The 17,191-nt window shown below is 41.9% G+C and overlaps 1 protein-coding gene across 5 annotated transcripts in view; it reads right to left on the bottom strand.

The window, feature by feature from the left end:
- The window catches only part of gpatch8 (G patch domain containing 8), a 39,706-nt gene extending 27,063 nt beyond the window's left edge, over window positions 1-12,643 (bottom strand). For 3 of the 5 annotated variants that reach the window (XM_027029786.2, XM_035527217.1, XM_035527211.1), the window contains exons 1-2: window positions 3,679-3,759; window positions 2,270-2,305 (exon numbers count right to left, since the gene is read on the bottom strand). Coding sequence is in view for 2 of the 5 variants with exons in the window: in XM_027029785.2 (XP_026885586.2) it covers window positions 3,679-3,756; window positions 12,566-12,610 (123 nt within the window). In the remaining 3 variants the exon portion in view is untranslated. Of the gene's footprint in view, window positions 1-1,483; window positions 1,880-2,269; window positions 2,306-3,678; window positions 3,760-12,565 lie in introns of those variants that run through there. The other 2 variants (XM_027029785.2, XM_035527213.1) reach the window with 2 other exon arrangements.
- Window positions 12,644-17,191: the final 4,548 nt, after the last annotated feature.

Here is a 17,191-nt window from a genome sequence, read left to right on the forward strand (position 1 = left end):
ATCTGATACACGCTGTAAATGTGTACACAGTTATACTTATATTTGTTTTGTTTCTGGAACTAAACACTCAAAACACCTAACCATATGTTTGTCTCAAGTCAAGAGCAGTTAGATGGGAATGTGTGCAGCCCTTAATGTGCCTCATGTTACTGAAAGTGTGAAAAGGAGACGTGCAGGTACTGCATAGTGTAAAATAGACAGCACTGACCCTGTGTGGATGTGTGCGCGCTCGCGCATGTGCATGATAGACAGGACAGACAAAAAGAGTGAAAGTGAAGTGATCACAACTCTAGATAAAACACTGACCAGTCCTTGTGTGTGTGAGGGGGGGGGGGGAGAATATATTAACTCTGTAGCTGCCCAGTGCACATCTCCCAGGGTTGTGGGGTGTATGGAAGGACAACCATAAAGGGAGGGGGGGGGGTCCAGACAGAAGAGAAGAGAGGGATAAAGTTAACACATGCACAACCAAAAAATAGAGAAAGAAGACGAAAGGGGAGAATGGGGGGATGGGACAGGAGATAAAAAAGCATGAGAGAAGATCAATCCCAGTTAAAGAAGCACAGACCTCTAGCTCTCTACGGTTCACACACAAAGATGGCACAAGAGGGGTGCAGAGCGAGGACACACACACACACACACACACACACACACACACACACGCGCGCGCTGAAGGATAGCTGTCACTGTCCTAGTTCCATCCACTTGCTGATTGATACAAAAGCATTTCTGGTGTTTCAACCCACCTCTGCTTCAAGAACATAAGAACAAAGGGCAATTCCCCTTGCCCAGAATTGGTGGGTAAGAGAGTCTGTGTGTGAGTGCATATGTAACTGCACATGTATTCAATTCTAATAGATGAATTGAGTCATGCATTTCAATCTTGGGTGTAACTGTGGAAGACAGTGACAGCCATCGTGTCTGGCACCGTAAACATTTGCGCATCTCTCTGCGTGTGTCGTCTCCACCCTCCACGCCCCTCCACAGACAATAGCGCAGGAGCAGGGATCTTTTCAGTCAGGCGGCTGCCTAGCCACCTCTCCTGCTCGCCTGCCCTCTCTGGGGTCCTTCCATCATGGGATCTGCCTGTACAGTGGGCAGATCTTGAACTACATTTCATCTTAAAAGTCTGAGAAATCTTGCTGGAAAAGAGCTTACTCCTTTCCACCTATAAACCTATAAAGGGTTATGTGTTTATTTGTGCATTTCTGTGATCCGAGTCACTTAAAGGCCAAATCAAGAATGGCTACGATCTGCAGGCCAGTATTTTGGACGGTGGCAGCAGCAGGTTTAGAACAGCAGGAAACCAGTTTCACAGCCTCAGCGGCAGAACTAGGAGGCAGTCCTGCAGGGATGGTGACTCCACACTGCTGACCCTAAGCAAAGCATTACACACGGTAGCGTACCGCATACCACAGCGTAGCAGAACTACTGAACATCGTGCTCTGTTTGCAGTTGAACCTTCCAAAGGTTTAATACCCACATTCACCACAATGTTTTGCTGATGGTGTGGGCATTCTTGCTGAGGGACATTGCCACTGATGTTGACAATGGTTTTACAGCCTAAGAATAAACAGATACATGATAAAAACCACAGTCTTAATATTTAATTACTTATAAATATTTAATTATAATCGCAAGATTTCTCATTGTGTTGAAACTCTAAAATTAACATTTGTTTTCTGTCCCAGTAAATGTAATGTACAACTGTATTATGTATTAATGTATTTTAAGTATTCCAAGCTAAAACGCATTGGAGCCAAGAGGGTAATATGGAGAGCAGGAGGGTAGTCAGGCATGTAGACTAAGAAAGAAGGAAAGAGACTAACAGAGAAGGGGGTGTAAAAAAGGGGGTGAGAGAGAGAGGGGGGTACTGAATGTGGGCTAGATAGACAGACAGATAAGATAGAGAGAGAGCGAGAGAGAGAGAGGCGGGCCGCCTGCGATATTATCTACATGCCTAGTCAGCAAAAAATGCAGTCCCATTTGCACAAGCACCATGCCAGCACATAATGACAGAGGGTACTGTACACCGAATCACTGTGTTGGAGAGAGAGAGAGAGAGAGAGAGAGAGAGAATCAGTTTTTGAGAGAAAGTGTGAGAGAAAGACAGAAGGGGTGTGTGCAAGACAGAGAGAGAGACAGGATAAGTGAGAGAGGGATGTGTGTGTGAGAGAGAGAGAGAGAGAAAGAGAGAGAGAGAGAGAGAAGCGTTACAAGGAGCCCCTACAGAGACAGGAGTAGGAGAGCAGAGCGTGCAGATACAAACCGGGTCAGAGCTGCTTAGCTAATAGTGGCCAACTCGCTGCAGGAGAGAAATGTCAACACCCCAAGTTGTGTACAATACTGCAAACATCTGAAATTACTGTCCTATACACACTCACACACACACACACACAAACACAAAAACACACACACACACAAATACTGATCACAGGTGCACATGTGCGCGCGTGCACACACACACACGCGCGCACACACACACACACAGAGACATTCTTACTCTTACATCCTTTTTGTAGACTGGATAACACACTGCTAGCTTGCCCAAACCAGATTAGACATTTCATGAAGACATAATGCAGTATGTGTGTAAATGACAGAAAAGTGGTTCTGGTGGTCATCTGATCATCTGTGTGTTAATGTGTCTCTTTGTGAAACCTTAGCATGTGATTAAATTCAACACATATATGCACTCACTGGGTATGTTAGATTAACTTCTGTTTTTCAAACACGCTTGTATTTTACTCGTCATGTGTGCGTGCGGGAGAGTATGAGAGGGAGAGAGAGCATGCCAGAGAGCAAGTCATAGAGAGGGAGAGAGAGAGAGAACTCAGAGCTCTGGACTCCCACACAGCTGCAGTGTGTGCAGCCTAACCTTCTTACTGTGCAACAGCTAATCCACTGCTGAAGCAACATGGACCCACCCAGCATGTGGAGCACACAAATGGAGCATGGTGGGTAACTACAGCAGTAACTCCACCTACGCTCTCTGACATGCCCCCTTCCTGTGTGTGACAGCCCATGTGTCTGCTTCCCTAAGGCTTTGCATCATGTTCACTGATAAACGACAGCTACTGTGATCTAGCCTTCCTCACTTTGGTTTAATGAGAGGCAATGTGTCATCCAATCCACAATCAAGGAGCATTTCAAAATTAAAAACAGAAAGGCTTGGTGCATGACCTGGCACGCGCGCGAACGCGCGCGCGCACACACACACACACACACACACACACACACACACACACACACACACACACACACACACACACACACACACACACACACACACACACACACACACACACGCGCGCGCGCGAGGGCGCATACACGCGCACACACAGTCTGATCAAACGAGGCAAAACAAGGAGGACCGATCACAGTGATTGGTACAGTCCACCAGATCTCCTCCATGTCATGTGATTATGGTAACAATCACACAGGTTATGGCACCAGAAGTGATCACTGAGGGAATGATTCTACAGGGGCTCTGAAGGGACATAAAACACGACAGAAAGGAGGGAGGGGTATCTGATTTTAAGAGTGAAGAGATGGGGGGGGCTGACAGCAGAGGAGGTGTGACTATAATCTCTGACTGGACCAATTATCCACTCACTCTCTCACACACACTGTAAGCAATCTAGCTCAATGGCAACAAGGTGATGGTTGAGACCTTACCGATTCTATGGGCTTGTCCAAGGATGCCTGTTCGAAGTCCAATTGGCCTTCTTCATACTGGTCAAAGTGGTTACCACCCTGCATACACAGAGGGAGGAGATCAGGCCACAAAAACAACACAAAAAGAGAAATTACACTTCCTATTTTTAATGGGAACCGATACACTTCTCCCATCTCAGTGGGAACAAACACCCAAGAATTATCAGTATTTCAAATACTGATCAAGAACAGGAAAACAGTAGTGTGAAACGATGTTCCACAGCGTAAAAACAGCTCAACTGATGGCATGTAAGTGAGCAGCACAGACTGGACCAGGACATGGGATTCGTAACAGAACCGGAGAAGTGGGGCTCGGGCTGGAACAGGACACGGGACTCGGAATGTACCTGTTTACTTTCCTTCCTTCAAGAAGGTGTAGTCAACATCAAAGATGAGGCTTCATTCTCTTTCTCTGCCTGTTTTTTTCTCTCCATCGCTGTAAATGAGCTCCCAAACTTCTCAACACATTAAGCAGACTCCAAACCCAATGACAGGAAAAGACAGATGTCAGACAGTTTGTGTGCTGGGCATACACAATGTTTTTCAGACAATGTCGAAATATCTATAATGCTGAGAGGTTGCTGGTCTAGCCAAGAGACAGTAAATCCAGAGGACTACTTCAACACGACAGTACTGACACCGGCATATGCACACGCACATAGTCATGTTCTTCCCCCTACCCACATTTGGTTTGAATACACAAGCCACAGTCATTCTATGCACATCATCATACACACATCATTTACTCTATACACACACTATAACACACACTGCAGGCAACCTGTCTAGTAAACCCTGAGTAGAAAGAAGAGGGGTGTACATGAGCAGGCAGAGTGCAATATGCTGTGAGCTGTTAAATATTACTCTGTGCTAATACATGACTGTTGTAATAAAGAGTGACTAGGGGTTGTATGGTGAAGGTGTCCACATGAGTTCTGCATGTGGGTGCGTGAGACTGTCCACGTGAGGTCTGCGTGTTTGCACGTGAGGTTGTCCCTGTGAGGTCTGCGTGTGGGTGTGTGAGGTTGTCCCTGCAAGGTCTAGTGTGGGTGTGAGATGCTGTCCAAGTGAGCTCTCTGTGTGTTATACCCCCCACTCTTCTGGGAAGGCTTTCCACAAGATTTTGGAATTGATTGTGTGGAAGCGTCTAGGGTGTGACCATTCAGTCTAAAGAGCTTTTGTAAGGTCAGGTGCTGATGTTGGCTGAGACGACCGGGCTCACAATCAACATTCCATTTTTTTTCCCCCAAAGGTGTTCAGGTTCAGGTCAGGCCTCTATGCAGGCCACTGGAGTTCCTCCAAACCAAACTCATTACACATTGTCTTCACGAGCTTTGCTTTGTGCACAAGGTCATGGTCATGCTGGAACAGGAATCAAAAGTTGGAAAGGTCTTTGCCGTAACGTTAATATTACCCTTCACAGGAACTAAGGGAACTAGCCAAAACCTGAAAAACAGCCACAAGCCATCATCCCTCTCCATTAAACTCTACTGTTGGCACTAGACATTAGGTAGGATTCTCTGGTATCCACCAAAGCCAAGTTTATTCATTGCTTTACACCACCCAGGCTGAGACGTGGTATTGTGAATAGAGATTTTAGACTTGTGTGCAACTGCTCAGGCATGGAAGTGCACGTTATGCCAGTTCTTGAGCCGATGTTCTGTCCAGAGGCAGTGTGGAGAACTGTAGTGGGAGATGCGACAGATAAGGGGTGATTTTTAAACTCTACATCCTTCTCAGGTTGGCATGGTCTACCACATCATGGGGGCTGAGCTTCTGTTGTTCCTAGATGCTTCCATTTCACAACAGCACTTACAGTTGACCAAGGCAGAAATTTAAACATCACATTGGCTGTCTTTACAAGGTGACAAGTTTGAAACAGAGGACTAGGTTGGAACAACAGAAAAGGAAAAAGAGGGACTGAAAATGTCTGCAAATGCTCTAGCTAGCTGGTGCTTTAAGGACACAGACAGACTGCCATCTGGACTGTGTGCCTTGAGGGCCTTCAGTCGCTAAAAGATATGTGCACTTCAGCCACAGAAATGGAAAGTACATCTACCTTATCAGCAGTAGGCGCTCTCATGGGGACTGGCGTGATGTGCCTCCAAATTTCTCTAAAAGTGTTTAGCTTGTGAGGCACCAGTGTTAGTGACACAGCAAGTTTTCCCCTTAAAGGTCTGTTATTGCGTTTAGACCCCACCACATGGTTCTCATATATGTTCCACTTAAGCACTGTACTCAAATTTGGTCGCTTCGTAGTCTTACGAAGGGCAGCCTGAGATTTTTTTGCTCCATAATATTTTCAGATTTAAAAGCAGCTGTTCAGAGCTGTGTGAAATTCGTTGGTTTCTGACATGGTTTCTGCCTGGGGTAAACTCATGTCATCCATGAATCCAGTGACTGAGTCTGCATGCTGGAAGAGGGTGCTGCAGTGCTCCAGAGTCCAGTATTTCCTCATGTTGCATGTTGTGTGCTAAAGTATCTAAGAGCTACGATCTTCATCTTAGCATTATGTTAATAAAAACAACCTCAGGCTGTATGGTTTCCTGCATGCAAATATCATTGTGTAGTTTTCCTAGTGCCAGAACACTTTCGGCGCGCAGGAGTATATATAAAGTGGTGAAAATATAACTCTGAAATGTACTTCTGTTTCTGTACTGGCATACATGAGATGGCATAATGCATTAGAAGATGAAAAAGACTTGACTTACTCACTAGGCCTAAAGGCCTTGCTCAAAAACCACTGGGAACTGAGAAGGTCCAACAAACCTACGGTATGCCCCTCATCTCACAAAGGACAACTGACCTTGCGTCTAGTTACTGAACAAGCTCCAGCTATCTTCCCAAATGCATGGCCAAAATATATGAAATTTTTTAGTGTTCTGAACTGACCAGCAACAACTCCAGGTTCACTCTTAGCCATATCAAGCAATAGACAGAATAAGTAGAATCAGATCCGAGTCCCTAATACTCTCTCAGTTTGATTTACACTCGTCATGGGCTCGTCTCCTGTGCCAGACAGCTGGGGGAGTGTGGGAGTGGTCTCACAAAGCCCACAGCCTTCACTCTCCTTCAGTCACTAAAACACACACTTGGAAGTGTTGCTGCAAACATGCATCTATCCTGTGCCAGAACACACAGTCATTTTGTGTGTGTGTGTGTGTGTAACAGAGACTAGATTAAGAAAGTATGACACCTCTGAGTGGCAGCTCAGTGGAGACATGTCTCATGCCAAACTACAGCTGCTCAAACACTTCTCGCATCACACACACACACCACTCTACACTCAAGCATAAACACACCACAGTAATCAGCAAACTCACCTCAGTCCACCCACAACCTCTAAAGCCAGCTATTGTTCCAGAAGACACAGATCACTGTTGAGAATGCTCATAACTGGTTTTATGGCAGCTTGGGAAAACCCCATTAGTCATTAATTTAAATTGTGACTGATTACTTATTGTGACTGACGCATTGTAACATGCAGTGATGGCACACTCATGAATGAACAGTGCATTGGTGCCTGGAGGTCAGCACCCCAAACATCTGTGTCTCACACCTCCCTCTACCTGGGTTTCATCACTCTTTGAGAAGGTGTTGAACAAACCACAGCCACAGTTTGAATTTGTTGCCTGGCTCTGGTAAGAGCCAGGGACCAAAGCATCAGTCTACTTAAATCACATGTGGTAATTTAATTTAGCACAGTAAAAACTATGGCAAACAAAACCGTTTAAAATCACAGACCAGTCAACTTAAAGTATGGCTGAATGATTTATCAATTGCATACTAAAATCATGATTTTTTTTTCTAAGTGCAATTTTCAAATTTTAAAAGTGGCCATGTTTTACATTTTACATTTACAGCAATTGGCTGAGAACTTTGCCCAGTGACTCAATACTGCCAAGATCAAGATTCACAACATTATTTTAATGTTTTCTATGTTTATGTTATTGTTTCCAGCATAATGATCCGCACATGTGTAAAGCACAGGTGGAATCAGGGAATAGAGGCCTAAACACGGATTTCAGATATAAGGACAAAAACATGCCAAATTTGACTTTATTAAAACATGTCATGGCACTATCCAGAAACTGAAATTGTTCTTTCAGCATCTGAACTTACTACAAATCTCATCATGCTTCTGTCTTTGTGCACATACATGAACACACACTGCAGTGTTTGTGGGTTAGCTGGCATGGGAAGAATGTCAAATAATGGAAATAACAATGGGAACAAAGAAACTAGAGAATAGCACTGAAAAAAGTGAAATGATCTTAACTGCGACATTCATGGTGCAACAATACCCCGATAATTTTTATGAATCAGGGTATTAGCTTGACTGCACAATTTGAAAAGATACTCGAATTGAAAACACTTTCAATGACCACGTCAAATCCAAAACACACCTCAGGAACAAGGTGAACTCAAGCTCAGTATGCTTTTCCAAGTAACAAGAGAAGGAACAAGAAAACTGCTGGATGCAGGTTGCAAGTTTGTGGATGATTTTTGCTGCTGCGTAAGAAGTCTCAGACACAGCACTTGAAAAAATTCAAAAAGTCCTTTCATGATTAAACACCATACAAAAGTAGTTGTCTGTCAGTGCACCAAGAGCAATCTTCATCCAACTCACCTGCCACAGGTAACCAGCAATGCCACACGGATACAGTCCTACTCTTCTTGCTAAAATTGAAACTGCTTCCATAAATGTTAAGTGCCATTTTGCTACGGTTTGTGTAAATGTAGTTCATAAAACATTAAAGGAAAAACTGAAACTAAATCAAAATGGAAAGAATGTCCAGTTGATGCCAGAGGTCAGAGGAGAAGTCAGACTGGTTTGAGCTGATAGAAAGGCAACAGTAACTCCAATAAGCTCTTGTTACAACCGAGGTATGCAGAAGAGCATCTCTGAACGCACAACACATTGAACCTGGAAGTAAATGGGCTACAGCAGCAGAACACCACACTGGGTGCCACCCCTGTCAGCTATGAACAGGCAACTGAGGCTACAATTCACATGTGCTCATCAAAATTGTCCAATAGAAGACTGGAAAAATCACTGTCTGTTCTGATGAGTCTCAATTTCTGCTGCAACATTTGGATAGTAGGATCAGATTTTAGCGTAAACAACATGAAAGCATGAATCCATCCTGCCCTGTATCAATGGTTCAGGCTGGTGGTGGTTTAATGGCTTGGGCCCCTTAACATTAAATGATCATCGTTTAAACACCACAGCCCACCTAAGTACTGGTTAAACAGCACAGCCCACCTCAGTATCATTATTGACCATGTCCATCCCTTTATGACCACAGTATACCCAACTTCTGATGGCTACTTCATCAGGATGTTTCGTGAACATTACAATGAGTTCACTGAATTCAAATGGATTCCAGTCACGAGATCTCAATCCAATAGAGTAGTTCTGAAGGAAAACGGGGCACTAGTGAGTTGTACCCAATATGGTGAGTGTATCTTGACTCTTACACAATAACTACAACTTGCACATCAACCCAATATCAGTGAGTAAAACCCTAGACTGGTAAGCCAGCCCTTTCCCCTCTTGTCTGAGTTTATTTATGGATGGAGGGAGGGCAACTGATGGGGGGGGGGGACAATAAAGCTGACCCTGGCAAGGCAGAGAGAGAGACAGCCACAGGAGTGGAACTCCGGGCAAGCGCAACTGACAGCCTTCTTGGGGGAATACCTTCCACAGCGACCCTTTCCCCTTCCAACTCTCTCTGTTGCATTGGAGTCTGGACCCTCTGCCTGCCAAAGGGAGATTAAGGACGGTCTGAGTGCCCCCAACCGGCCCCCTTCCACAAATAAAGCGATTGGCAGATTTTTTTAGGACTACAACTGAGAGGCCACTGAAACATATACAATACACCATATCTCAGTGAAGAAAGGAAACGAAGAAAATGAGAAATCAGAGTCTGGATTTTGATTTAGGCCACAGAAACAAGCAGCTGGTATTAGACACCAACAAGACAACCTGCTTACAGACGCATAATGAGCAATTTGTGGGTGCTTTGTTGGCAGTTTATGTAAACAATAAAACAGTGACATATCCACGCAGTAGCCTTACGTACAACAGCAAACAGGGAAAGATTAAAAATTGAAGACAAAAGCAGAGACTACTCCAGCCCTGCATCTAACCTGCAGGACGCAGAGCAAGGTGAACAAACTTAACAAGGTGTCGGTAAGGACAGCAGTCAGTATGCAGTATGCTCAGTGAGGAAGTGACCTCATACACTGTGTGTGTGTGTGTGTGTGTGTGTGTGTGTGTGTGTGTGTGAGAGAAAGAGTGTTCAGCTGCCACCCTCCCTGAAGAAAGACACAGCTGTGTCCAACTTCAGAGCACAGCGCTCTGTGCAGGAGATGCCGTCCATCTTCACAGAGAACAGACACTCTCAGTAACTCTCCAGTAACCACTGAAGGCTAGCAGTGACACAATCAAGCGCCCAAGCAAAAAAGAAAAACAACGAAACATACAAAACCATAGACATGCACAATCAGCTCGGGAACCCAGAGGGAGAAACATGTAATCTTAATTACTGATGATAAATCACCAAAAGCCAAGCTTTCAGACATGTGTCAGCTTTCAGACACAAATTACTGGCACAAGGCACAAATTACTGTTCAAACATATGAAATACACAGGAATGGCTGCACACGTCCTCGTATCGGTCTCGCGGGCTGAGGGGAGAGAGGACAGCGGGCTGTTTGATTAGTATTCAGTGGTGCTCCTGAGGGCTGGCCATGCCACACAGGTAAACGGCCAACTCTTGTGAATATAGTACATGACCAACTTCAAGACAAAGCCAGAAGAACGAAACGAGTGAACAGAAAGAGAGGCAGAACAGAGAGAATGGGTGAACATGCATGCAAACTAAATGCAGTATGCAAAGTGTCTCATGACACACTAAACTAAGAATGTCTGTGCCCACCTCTGCACAACCTAAAAATAAATAAAATGAATAAACAAATTTAAAAACAATCCTATTTTTTAAAACTGTTTTGTATTGTTACTGAATTTAATCTCCTACCCATTATCAATATTTCTGCATTCACTGTTTCCACACACACATAGTTCCATGTCACAATGTGCTGCACAGTATTGCACTGTGCTGGGATTCAATGTTGATTATAGCTGCTAGACCTTGTTCCTTACATCAATGTAACTTACAATTGGCAACAGTTTGACAGGCTGTGCAGACTAATGCAAACTATTTCTGCGACAACAGAAAACTTATGTGTAATCAAGCCTGCACCTGAGTAGCACACAGACAGCAGTGGCAATTACAGTAATCCTGCATTTAATACCTGTGCTGCTGATACAACCCACAACTGCAGCTCAGCTACAAGATTCCAAGAACACTATTTTTAGTTATCACAGAAAAAAACAGAACATTTGCTTTCTACATTATGTCATAAATAAGGCATCAACAGGGCACTTTTAGAAACACTTTTTAAAGCCTGGAAGATGAACATTTCAAACAAGAGGACCCATTAGGCCAAGCAACACGAGGGGGAAAACACTGTCGCCCAGTCAGAACTCTGGTGTGTGTTAAAACGTCACCTAACAGAATTCACAACGTGATATAATACACCACAAACACTAAGAAACAGCGTTGTTGGCCTAGGAAAAATTAACAGCCTGGAAGGAACTGTATGACCACAGAAAGGTCACAAATAATGTAAACACATCAAGCTCCAATATTCCTTAACCCAGTGTAGCTAGGTTAACTACGTTACAAGGTAAGTCAATTATGTGTATTCCTGACATAAAACAGATTATCTTGATATCGTTGGTCGAATCATACTGTACACAGTACCAATTAATTAATAAGAACAAATGTCACAATACGTTATATGCTTTCTCCGAAACACTCCCAAATATGACATTAAGACAAGAAGCAATCAAGGCAGTCTAAAGATTATACAAGAGGGCATAACTTGCAAATCAGGAATACAAAACAAAAAATCATACAAACAAGGCATTGTACGAAGTACATGGTGAGGAAGACAGCCATTTAGCTTAGCTAGCTAGATTAGCATATCAACTGCGCCAGGCTTACGCTCATGAACACAAAAAGACTGTGGCTAGCCAGCTTGTCCTTTACGATAACGTAGCGCTTGTGAAACTGGGCTTTGACAACCAGGCTTAAAGACCTAAAAACAGCTAATCCATATTCCAAGTAATCGCAATTCGTAGCTAAAATATCTTAGCGAAGTTAAGATATTTTATCTCTACACGAAGTCAACTCGTCGTTAGCTCACGTTTCCACTTCTCAGCTAACACTAGCTAGCCAATTCAGTTCAGGCTTTCAACCGAATCGGCTGTCCGAAAGTAGAAGTAGAAGTAGAAGTAGTGAACTAGTTGACTTACAAATCGCTAAACGCCATCCCAAAACAAAAAAGGTAGCAGGTGACAACAAAGGACCAGCGCCGTCCGTCGCGGCTAGCTAACGCCGTCCTGTCAGAGGGATTAGCAGGCTGGCTAACGCTAGCGACGAGCCCCGCGAGCGCCGTCCGTTACCGTTTAAAAAGGCCGTTTAATGAACAGTACCTATCTTTTAAAAATCCAAGCCTTGTTCCGGTTAAAACGTGTCGCACTTCGAGACAAGTCGACATTTCCGTGGTATTATAACACATTTGCTTTTACATAGTAACCAGGGCCCCTTTAGACGCTTATCTTGTCGGCTAAGGTAAGCTAACTGGTTAGCGTTAGCTGCCGAGACAACCTGTCCATCGGATTAATTAACGAATTAATCAGCAATCCTTAAAAAGACTCTAAATTAATCTCGGTGCGCGATATATTATGCATAATAGTAAATTTGGTCGTATTTACCTGGAAATCACGTTCTTCGTTGAACCTAGAAAATCTGTCAGCCATTTTCTCAGAGCTGCCCTCGTCTCTCCTCGTCCCTCTGCGGTCCGAAACGCCCAGAAAGACATGAAGATGAAATTTGGGCCAATGGGAGCATGTGTCGAGTTGATTGACGAGTTGTTTGTCCAATCACATAGGTATTGATACCTCCGGTGACTTTTACTAATAGTTGCTTGAAGCCCCACAGCGGTTTGGTATCGATCACAGTTAAAAACACCAACGCTGGTGTAGTTTGAACTACATGTTAGGTTTGCTCCCATTTCTCTTTCTCTTTCTCTGGCTTTTTTCTGGCTTTCTCGTTATCTCTCTGTCTGTGAATTATTTTAATGTACTATCAGCTCTTAAAAAACATTCTTGGTCGTTTTGTATTTGTCTTATGGCCAATATAAAAAAAAATATTAACGCAAATATGGGCGGTTGACATGAGAACAGAGATGGCGACCTCTGGTGATGGTGTAGGGTAAAACAGAACCGAGAGAGCGCCCTCTGTTGATGAAGTGGGGGAAAACTGCCCCTTTCGGCAGACTAGCGCACCAAAGCCCGGCTGGGTGCCTTCCCTGAGTGGCCAGAAACCCAGTGCTTGAAGTGTTTGTCAAGCAAGAAACCTGCAGTTGATAGAAAAGTATGTATATAGCTAGATTATAATAAAAATATTAAACAATTGGCTTTTTTGTTAGAAGGAAATAAAAAAAGATAAAGTTAATCAATTTTACGAATGTTCTTTTTTTTAATGATAACCACATAAATGTACTTAACATTATACGAAGCAAATTACTTATTATTACTGATGTTATTGCTAAGAGAATATGATAATTCATTTAATGTTTGCCATTATCTAGGCTAGTTGGCTTGCTACTTGGCATAGTTAGTTAAATAAAATGTTTCTTGTACCTTTTGTATATGGTGTGTGTGAGTGTGTTTAATAGATTATAAATGTGTGTGTGTGTGTGTAATAGATTATACGTGTGTGTGTAATAGATTGTGTGTGTGTGTGTGTGTGTGTGTTTGTGTTTGTGTGTAATAGATTATACATGTTTGTGGTGTGTGTGTGTAATAGATTATACATGTGTGTGGTGTGTGTGTAATAGATTATACATGTGTGTGTGTAATAGATTATGTGTGTGTGTGTGTGTGTGTTTGCATGTGTGTGTTTGTGTAAGAGTGTATACATGTGTGTGGTGTGTGTGAGTGTGTAATAGACTATACGTGTGTGGTGTGTGTAAGAGTATATAAATAGATGTGGTGTGTGTAAGAGTGTGTGTGTGTGTGTGTGTGTAAGAGAGTATGAATGTGCGTAATAGAGTATACGTGTGTGTGTGCTTGTGTAAGAGTGTATACATGTGTGTGGTGTGTGTGTGTACGTGTGTAATAGATCATACGTGTGTGTATGTGTGTGTGTGTGTGTGTCTGTGTGTCTGTATAATAGATTATACATGTGTGTGGTGTGTGTGTGTGTAATAGATCATATGTGTGTGTGTGTAATAGATTATACGTGTGTGTAATAGATTATGTGTGTGTGTGTGTAATAGATTATAGATGTGTATGTGTGTGTGTGTGCATGTGTGTATTTGTGTAAGAGTGTATACATGTGTGTGGTGTGTGTGAGTGTGTAATAGACTATACGTGTGTGGTGTGTGTAAGAGTATATAAATAGATGTGGTGTGTGTAAGAGTGTATGTGTGTGTGTAAGAGAGTATGAATGTGCGTAATAGAGTATGTGTGTGTGTATGAGAGTATGAATTTGTGTAAGATTGTATACATGTGTGTGGTTTGTGTGCATGTGTGTGTGTGCTTGTGTAAGAGTATATACATGTCTGTGTGTGTACGTGTGTAATAGATCATACGTGTGTGTATGTGTGTGTGTGTGTGTGTGTGTGTGTGTGTGTCTGTGTAATAGATTATACATGTGTGGTGTGTGTGTGTGTGTGTGTTTGTGTGTGTAATAGATTATACATGTGTGTGGTGTGTGTGTGTAATAGAGCATACGTGTGTGTGTGTAATAGATTATACGTGTGTGTAATAGATTATGTGTGTGTGTGTAATAGATTATAGATGTGTGTGTGTGTGTGTGTGTGTGTGTGTGTGTGTAAGAGTGTATACATGTGTGTGATGTGTGTGAGTGTGTAATAGACTATACGTGTGTGGTGTGTGTAAGAGTATATAAATAGATGTGGTGTGTGTAAGAGTGTATGTGTGTGTGTGTGTGTGTGTGTGTGTGTGTGTGTAAGAGAGTATGAATGTGTGTAATAGAGTATACGTGTGTGTGTGTGTGTGTGTGTGTGTGTGTGTGTGTGTGTTTGAGAGTATGAATTTGTGTAAGATTGTATACATGTGTGTGGTTTGTGTGCATGTGTGTGTGTGCTTGTGTAAGAGTGTATACATGTGTGGTGTGTGTGTGTGTGTGTGTGTACATGTGTAATAGATCATACGTGTGTGTATGTGTGTGTGTGTGTGTGTGTGTGTGTCTGTGTAATAGATTATACATGTGTAGTGTGTGTGTATGTGTGTGGTGTGTGTGTGTGTAATTGATTATAAGTGTGTGTGTGTGTGTGTGTGTGTGTGTGTGTGTGTGTGTGTGTGTGTGTGTGTAATAGATTATACATGTCTGGTGTGTGTGTGTGTGTAATAGATTATACATGTCTGGTGTGTGTGTGTGTGTGTGTGTGTGTGTGTGTGTGTGTTTGTGTGTGTAATAGATTATACATGTGTGTGGTGTGTGTGTGTGTAATAGATTATACATGTGTGGGGTGTGTGTGTTTGAAATTCAGATCACATAAATGGAGTTTCCATGTTATCAAAATGTTTTTTAGAAAGATATTTTACATTTTCATGGGTATATTTATTAACATCATGTATCGGTTTTGTTTCTGTTTTGTCTATAATCAATAATGTTGCTAAATGATGGCTTCTTTTCAGAAAATACCACATAGACAAAGGACTCTGTTATTAAAACCTAAATTTATATAATTTTGCATTCCTTTGCTGTTCTATGAGTGTAATTTAAAGTTGAGCAATAAACCAAATGACAAATTTTCTGTTAAAGATAATTAGTTATTATCTTGTGGTTTTCCGTTTTGTTTGTTTGTTTGTTTTTAAATTTTTAAAATCTTTTTAATTAAAAAAAACTTTTTTTTGATTACCTGCCCAGCCAGAGACCTTTATTTTGAAGACGAACATACGCCCTCAGCCTCTTGACCACTCTTGACCACGACTAAACTGCTTGGGCACACTTTGGGTAGTCTGCAAAATCAACATGCTGCATAATGTCGGGTTAAATGAAGTAGATTGGCAGAAAAGATGAAGGCCATGCTATTTTGTTTGTAGTTCTATTTTTGTAAGAAGGAATTATTTAAACCCTACCTGAGAAGTAGGATATTTTAAATGTTATAATCTTTCAATATGTGTGTGTTATTCCAAAAGGACAGTAAGTATACAGACTTTGATTTTGTTTTTACAGATTGCTACTATAGGGTGCTATAACTGTAATTACAATGTACATTTACTATAATATTTTACATGCGTGCACAGCTGATGAAGGCCCTCTGTCCAAAACATCCTGTTTCTCTGGAAACATTGCGTACTTGATTTTCAAACTTTTAAATTTTTTTCCAATTCTTTTTTTCAACCCCTCCAACACACACACACACACACACACACACACACACACACACACACACACACACACACACACACACACACACACACATATATATATATATATATATATATATATATATATATATATATATATATATATATATATATATATATATATATGAAAGCTTAATGTAACAGTTAAACTGCACCAAAATCACAGTAAGCCATTGTAGATAAAACAAGCTTATCTCAAATTAAGATAGATATTTATACATCTGCATAGCACAAGATGAATAATAAAGTTATGGTACTGATTGTTCAGTTTCGTGAAAGGTAATCTTAAGTATACATTTTGAATGTGTCAGATCAAATATTGACTTGAGAGGTGTTTATCACAATTCACATTGGAAACTGAAATTGAAATTGTCACCTTTCCTGCTATTATTTATATACAATGTTGTATAAATATATTGATGCAGAGTGTGTAAGATGATATTTATTCTTTTATCACTTACGTTCACTTATGTTATCTAAAAAGACATTCTCACTGGAGTGTTAAGAATTGTTGAATTGTGCTGCTTGCACAACAGATGGCGCTGTAAATTCATGTAGCTGCATGGCCTTCATGCCCAGAAGCCCTGGATCTGGTGTCACGTTGAAGTCATGTACTTTAAACCCTGAAACTTGCTAATTCACCTTTGAATCTAAACAAGGCTGATGTGATGATGCTCAAACTACCAGTTCATGTCCAGAGTGCCAAACACTAGGGTCTTATCCCTTTCTGCACCAAGAAGAACACTTCTGCAGCACTGTTAACAGAACTGGAATTAGAATCTCTTATTTAAGGAAGTCTCCTTTTTAAGGGACATACAAATGATTACATGCCCTTGAAAAACAAACATGCAATAGACATGCAGTTATAAAATTCTGAAGTTCAATTTTACTAAGCACAGCAATCTGCAAAGAACAAACAAAACATGTTTATTCAGG

This window comes from Electrophorus electricus, chromosome 1 (genome assembly GCF_013358815.1).
Source record: "Electrophorus electricus isolate fEleEle1 chromosome 1, fEleEle1.pri, whole genome shotgun sequence".
In the NCBI taxonomy this organism is placed as follows: Eukaryota; Metazoa; Chordata; class Actinopteri; order Gymnotiformes; family Gymnotidae; genus Electrophorus; species Electrophorus electricus.